At 33.2% G+C, this 7,183-nt stretch overlaps 1 protein-coding gene across 1 annotated transcript; it reads right to left on the bottom strand.

Moving 5' to 3' along the window:
• Positions 1-3,623: 3,623 nt before the first annotated feature.
• Positions 3,624-6,774, bottom strand: LOC143580862 (HVA22-like protein k). The gene is made up of 8 exons (XM_077063784.1): positions 6,704-6,774; positions 5,705-5,763; positions 5,439-5,536; positions 5,301-5,352; positions 5,146-5,209; positions 4,673-4,768; positions 4,480-4,552; positions 3,624-4,028 (listed from the first exon to the last, which is right to left on the bottom strand). The coding sequence occupies exons 1-8, from the start codon at positions 6,734-6,736 to the stop codon at positions 3,859-3,861; spliced, it is 645 nt and encodes a 214-aa protein (XP_076919899.1). The 5' UTR covers positions 6,737-6,774; the 3' UTR covers positions 3,624-3,858.
• Positions 6,775-7,183: the final 409 nt, after the last annotated feature.

Here is a 7,183-nt window from a genome sequence, read left to right as displayed (position 1 = left end):
AGACTTCCCAGGTCGTCACCCATCCTAGTACTACTTCCACCTAAGCACGCTTAACCGTGAAGTTTTCATGTGCTCCACAGCCAACTAAGCCTAAAACGCGTTGATGATTGAAGATGTAGGGCATTTACTTGTGAACCAAGGATCTCTCTTGTCCACGACCGATGTGAGATTTGCCTAAGAGTGGGACGATGTTGTGTTTGCCAAGGGTGTTACAAACAACCCCCCTTTGGACTCATCGTCTCGATGAGGCGTGTCCCATCATCCCGAACGGCACAAGAGTGGCTTTGATACCACCTGTAACATCCCGGCCTCTCGTACCACCAATATTGTCTGATTTTCCCCTGATGGGTTGCCAATCCGGGAACTCATGGCTTTGTTTTTGGTTGCCCAGGTGGTCACCCATCCTAGTACTACTTCCACCTAAGCACGCTTGACCGTGGAGTTTTCCTGTGCTCCACAGCCAACTAAGCCCAAAACGCGTTGATAATTTAAGAGGCAGGACATTTACTTATGAACCAATGATATCTCTTGTCCACGGCCGATGTGAGATTTGCCTAAAAGTAGGGCGATGTTGTGTTTGCCAAGGGTGTTACAATGGTGAGGCACGTTTGATGAAATTTTACTTTGTGAACAACCCATCATATGATCAAGACATATTTCAACGTAGATTTCAAATGTTAAAACCATTATTCCTTCATATAATGGTTGTTGTTACAGCGAGTGATATCTATTTTCAGCACATACGTGATGCTACCAGAAGAAAAGGCCTTTCATAATTGCATAAATGTATTGGCGTTATACGGGTGTTGGCGTATGGAACATCAACCGCTGCACAAGATGAATATTTGAGAATGCGTGATACTGTAACAAGGATTCTCTTAAAAAGTTCGTAGAAGGTGTCAATTCATGTTTTAGTCAAGAGTACATTGTAAGACCTAATGAAGAAGATTTAAGAAGACTACTCCATGTCGGGACAGAACGTGGATTTCCAAGTATGATAGACAGCATTATCTGCATGTATTGGGCTTGGAGAAATTTCCCCACCACTTGGACTGGGCAATATGAAGGTATAAACGGTAAACCAACAATCATTTTGGAAGCCGTAGCATCATATGACTTATGGATATGACAAGCATCATTTGGAACAAGGTACATGCAATGAAATTAACGTCCTCCACATGTCTCCTCTTTTTGATGATGTGTTGTCAGGTCAAACACCAAATGTGGGCCACGTCTTGAATGTTCGGGAATATAACAGGCCATGCTATCTTACTTATGACATATATCCTTCATGGGCTGCCTTTGTCAAGTCAATAACTTCTCCACAGTAACGGAATCACAAGTTGTTCGCTCGACATCAAGAAGCCACTCGAAAAGATTTTGAACACGCCTTTAGAGTTCTACAAGCTCGTTTTGCATTTTTGCGACACCCATGTCATGTGTGGGATAATGATATGATGAGGAAAATTATGATTGCATGTATTATTATGCATAATATGATCGTTGAGGATGAACGAGACACATACCTTAACTATTATGACCCATCTGAATTAACTAAATGATAGACCTGCTACTGGCAACGAAGAAGCTCAAGTGAAGATGATGAACAACCTTTTCAACACTCCACTCAACGAATTGGAAGCTTATCCAGTTATATGGCCAATAGGGAACAACTTCGCAATAGAGAAACTCATATCGCTTTAAAACGATTTAATTGAGCATATTTGGTAAAAAATTGGCGATGCTGAATAATTATGTAGTTTACATCATTTGTAAGTGTAATTTTGTTATCTACTTTATTAAGTATGTTTGGTGAATATAATAAATATATTTTAAATATTTTTGAATTATATATATATATATAGAGAGAGAGAGAGAGAGAGAGAATGATTATTTACGTCCCTGTGGTTTCAATGCGGAGGCACAATGAGTCCTCAAAGAAAATTTGAACTGGTTGAGTCCATGTGGTTTCAAAACTGAACCATTTGAGTCCCTGTCAGATCTGAAATTACTAGTTTACCCTTTTTATGATCCATATGAGTCCTTGTGGTTAAGTAATTGCTCAGTTTTAGTCTCTCTTTAAAAATTACCTCCAAATCACATAATTAACCTCCAAACTATAATCAATCAAGCCATAATCAATTAACCAAACCATAATCAACCAAAAATAAATGAACCAAACTTTTTTCTAACAAAATAAAAAAAAAACATTTTTTTAACAAAAAAAACGAACTTAACTATTTTTTTTAACAAAAATAGATGAACCAGACTTTTTTTAACAGAAATACGAACCGAACTATTTTTTAACAGAAATACGAACCGAACTATAATTTAATAAAAATAAATGAACCATACTACTTTTTTAACAAAACTAAATGATCGAAATACCTTTTTAGCGAAAATAAACGAACAATTTTTTACTAATTTTTATTAAACTAAACGAATGTAACTACTTCTAAAATAAGCAATCAAATCGCTTGTTTTTGTAAAAAAAGTAGTTCGGTTAGTTTATTTTTGTTCAAAAATAAGTTTGATTTGTTTTTTTTTGTTTTGTTCTAGTGTAGTTGGATTCGTTTATTTTGGTTAAATGAAATGAACTAAATTGCTTGTTAAAAAAAGTGGCTCGGTTCGTTTAGTTTAGTAGAAAAAAAGTAGTTCGATTCGTTTATTTTTGTTAAAAGAAAAGTTTGGCTTGTTTATTTTTGTTAAAAAACAAGTTTGGTTCGTTTATTTTTGTTAGAAAGATAGTTTGATTCGTTTATTTTTGTTTAAAAAACAACTTAGGGTCGCTTATTTTTGTTAAAAAGAAGTTTGGTTCGTTTATTTTTGTTATACGAAATGAACTACTTGTTAAAAAAAGGATTCGCTTTGTTTAGTTTGCTTAAAAATTAATTTGGTCCGTTTATTTTTATTAAAAAGCGTTAACTTTTGTTGAAAAGGTGGTTTGGTTTGTTTATTTTTGTTAAAAAAATTGGTCTAAGTTTATTTATTTTTATTAAAAGGTGAAAAGGGACTTAAAGTGACCAATTATTAAAGTTCAAGGACTTAGAGTGACAATGTATATATATAGAAGTGAAATGTCGAATCTACCCTTGAAGCTAACATAGTTAAGTAACAACAGGGACTCAAATAGTTCATTTTTAAAACTACAGGGACTCAGCCAGTTTAAATTTTCTTTTGGGGACTCATTGAGGAAGCTAAAACCACAGGGACGTAAACAATAATTTTCTCATATATATATATATATATATATATATATATATATATATATTGTTTACTTTTAAATAAAGAAATTATTTTTTATATTTCTTAACACTTTTCATAAAAAAACAATTATCAATTATATTTATTTAATAAAATATAGTGAATCTTGGGTTGCTAATGAGTGTAGAAAGTGTGATTTGGTTGGATTTTATAGGTGGAAGAGAGAGAATTAATTTTATAATAAAGATTGAGTTGAGTTGATTTGTAAACTAGAGGTGAGCATAAAACCAAATTAACCGAAACGAAACCAAATAACCGAACCGAAGCTCAATGCTTTTCATGATATCATGTTTGAATTGTTAAAATAAAATATTAATTACCCAAACACCACAACGAGCATGAACCTGCACCATTTACCAGGCATAACCACTTACGACTGGTTCCGACCAATGTGATCAATCTTCAGATCCAAACTCGGTCTGGTCCAGTCAAGGTTTTAGCCATCGGTCACAGTTTCTCAAGGGCGTCTAGAATAAATACATCGTTACTACTACCACTGGTTTTTCATAGCATGTTTCACATATAATCTATTGTTCCGAGTGACTTTCTGGAAACTAATTTACATAACAATTTTAAGTTTCTCATGGGCAAAAACTAAGAGGATGCCAAGACAGAAACATAATCATCATCATTATCAGCACCATCGTCACCACCATGAGTGGTATCCTCAGAATCAGAGTTCTCCGCTTGATCTCTTGGGGCGGTGACTGCTCTCCTCCCTTGGGTTGTGGTAGGTTGACCATCTCCATTGACCAATTGCTTCACTGATGAAAAACAGACAAAGATATACATATGAAGTATCAACGAAAAATTATTGGCTACTTAATTTGAAAGTAGTAATTTCAACCCAGTTACGTGCAAATGGGTCGATTTGAATTATCTTTCATCACTGAGAAAAATGTGAATCAAATGTGACTCGAGCGGATCAAACGAGTCATCTCAATGATTTCAAATGTATAAAAACTCCTAAATCAGATTTTTAAAAGGGTTTATGTTATCATTGTGAGTTGAAGGCATAAAGAAATGCTATAATTTGCACAAATAAATGATTTATAATATGCATCACATTTCCATTATTCGTCCAAGATTGTAAATTTTTGCCAAAACTACATTGTACTTTTGCATTTTCAAAAAATCAATGATTGGTTATAACTCTTTGAAGCAAAGTATGTTCTACAATCCACTTTAATAACATATAACCAAAGCGTGCCATACCTGACATCAGAATCTTCATCATAACTGACTTTACAAATTGAAATTCACCTTGGTGAGCACTAATGAATTTACCCTGAAAATGTTTCCTTGTTAACTTGGGTTAACACAATGATGAGATATATAGACGAATATTTAAAAACAAAATTAGTCGCAAAAACATCCATTTCAGTTATTTTTAAAGATGAAACTTTACCGCCTCGCTGAAGAACCACCCTGCAACTTGATCAAGTCTAGCTTGATGCCTCAAAAAGAATGGGCGTAAATGATTCATGTATAATTGCTTAGCCCCCTGTTATTAAAGCATATTTAGCATGAAAACCAAAGAATCAAAATAGAGTGACAGTGAAAAATTAGGTGAAAAGGTATGACAGAAAAAGCATAAGTGCAATTTCACCCCATTTACTTATGAAAAGCTCAACTCAATTTACGTTTGACCTCTAGTGGGTTAGACGCGTAGAACCAAATAAAATTTTTTTAAGGAAACAGATTGCAAGTCACCACCAAAGTGTAGTTTAAATGCAAAAAATCTCAAAAATTATTTCACCCTAAAACTTAGATTGTTGCTGAAATAAAATAACTTGGGTTCATACAATATTTGTGATGTGTCACACTGTCACACTTAAAACCATTTATCAAAGTATTGTGATGGTAAAAAAGGTTGCTTACATTGGTGGTCGGAAGCTGAAGCCAAACGAGAAATGCAAGTTTCAAGTGATAGTAAAGTGGGGACCTAAAAAGTAGACAAGGAGTCTGTTTAGATATCAAAAAAATATGTATAGTGCAACTGATTAATCTGGAAAAAAATGTGTAAAAGATTATACCAGGATATAAGTTTGTCCGCAAATATTTCTACAACACTAAATGATCCATACACTGCAACAATTAATATCCTTATCACTGTGAATATTGAGTGGATGTATATGCATATTATATATAACAGCGCTCATAGCTTTGATTACCTGCCCAATACAAAAGCCATTTTTGTTGCTCATTTTGATCTCTTGTCTCTATTGCCTTGAATGTGGAGTAAACAGGTAAAGCAATTCCCACAGAACAGCTGCAGAACAATACAATGTGTTATTCTAAAAAAAGAGTTACTTAAAAACGCAAAGAGTAGTTTTCTTGTTTTGTCTACGATTATTATGAATAAATGATACATTTTATCCAAAAGATACACCAAAAACTGTACTGGACAATTATCAAACGGCCTCATTTTAAACCTTACCATGCTGTTCGGATTACAATGTTTGAATCAAGGGGGACAAGAAGTAACTTCAAACCAACCTGTATAAGTGAAATAAAATTGATAAATCAACCAATGTATAGACCAGATGGTTGTAAAAAATTGCAATATTTAATATTTAGTTAAAATCCAAATATATAGTTTTGTTTAGTTTTTTGTCTACATTTTGATATTAATCTTGTTGAAAACTACGATCCAACAAAGTATTTTTTGGTCTCGTAATATCCAAACGTCATTTTGTAAAAAAAATTATATCTAAATGTTGGAATAAAAAAGAATAAACAATAGATATTTAGATTTCTATGTGGTACAGATAATAAGAAAAAAACAAAATCATATGTGCAAAGGAAATTATAAAAAAGAAAAAAAAATCAAATTTCGTGGAAGACCCTGGGGCTTCTAATCCCAGTTACCATATTTATTTAAAATTTTACACTACTTTATAAAAAAATGTTTTCAGATCTACAACACTTCAAAAAAAGCTATAAAAAAAACCCTAATCCCTTAGAAAAGGTAGATACTAGATATAATCAATGAAACGAGTGAGTTCCTTCAACCACGCATGTCGGTTTTCCATATTATACAAAGTAATAAACATAGAAATCAGTCAAATATATAAAAAGAAAGCAACAAGGATAATCATACACACCACATAACAAAATCGGTTCCACTGATTCTGCAACCGATTTCAATCTAATTAATTTAATTAAACACAATTCGGATAACAGTTAAAGTATAGCAGGTTCTCACAAAATCATAATACTACGAAGAACATAATACATATCATTATATTAATTAATCTAATAGAAACCCTAAATTAGCTATTAGAGTAACTAAAGTTGGTTCCAAAAAGATACTGAAAACAGACAATCAACATCTTTAGGTTAATAAACTTAATTATAAGAAGTTGAGCAACTTGAATCAAGGGTAAAATGAAGACATTAGATAAAGCCTAAGGTGCTACTGAAGACGTTGGATTACCTCAGTCGGCAAATTTGATCCAAATAACGACATGCCTGCGATTGGATTGAATTCTAGGGATTAGTTTAGTTTAGTTTAGTTTAGTTGACTGATCAAAAAGATCTAATCATTCCTTACGACACACAAACCAACGATGATTTAAGGCCAACTCCGTTTCTTGCTGCTTAATAATTAATTATTATACGTCTCGTGGGATAGATATTAATTAATTAATACTTGTTATTTTATTGCCATCACCACTTTGGTGGGATGGTAAAGGCTTTGGCCTTTTGGTGAGAGGTCCAGGGTTCGATTCCTGGCATTGGCGGTATAATGTAAATAGTAGGAGGAAAGCTTGATAGTTCAAAAAAAAAATACTTGTTATTTTATTAATATTTTTTTCAAACATGCTAGCTAATCATTCAAATAGGCTACTTGGCTGAATTTACCACATCGTCTTTTAATCCGGAAAAACACTCACGTAAGGCCAATACCTAAGTA

This window comes from Bidens hawaiensis, unplaced genomic scaffold (assembly GCF_021521415.1).
Source record: "Bidens hawaiensis isolate Kalapana, Puna unplaced genomic scaffold, B.hawaiensis_p1.1 tig00030750_1, whole genome shotgun sequence".
NCBI lineage: Eukaryota > Viridiplantae > Streptophyta > Magnoliopsida > Asterales > Asteraceae > Bidens > Bidens hawaiensis.
Note: the sequence above shows the minus strand (reverse complement) of the source record. Positions and strands in the feature narration are given on the sequence as shown.

What these genes read in the sequence shown, in the direction of transcription:
- LOC143580862 (XM_077063784.1), bottom strand. Translation starts at nt 6,736, where the DNA reads ATGTCGTTATTTGGATCAAATTTGCCGACTGAG. An exon ending in TTCAGCTTCCGACCACCAAT is followed by an intron (nt 4,769 to 5,145) that starts GTAAGCAACCTT and finishes CTTTAATAACAG; the next exon opens with GGGGCTAAGCAATTATACAT. An exon ending in GATGAAGATTCTGATGTCAG is followed by an intron (nt 4,029 to 4,479) that starts GTATGGCACGCT and finishes GTTTTTCATCAG; the next exon opens with TGAAGCAATTGGTCAATGGA.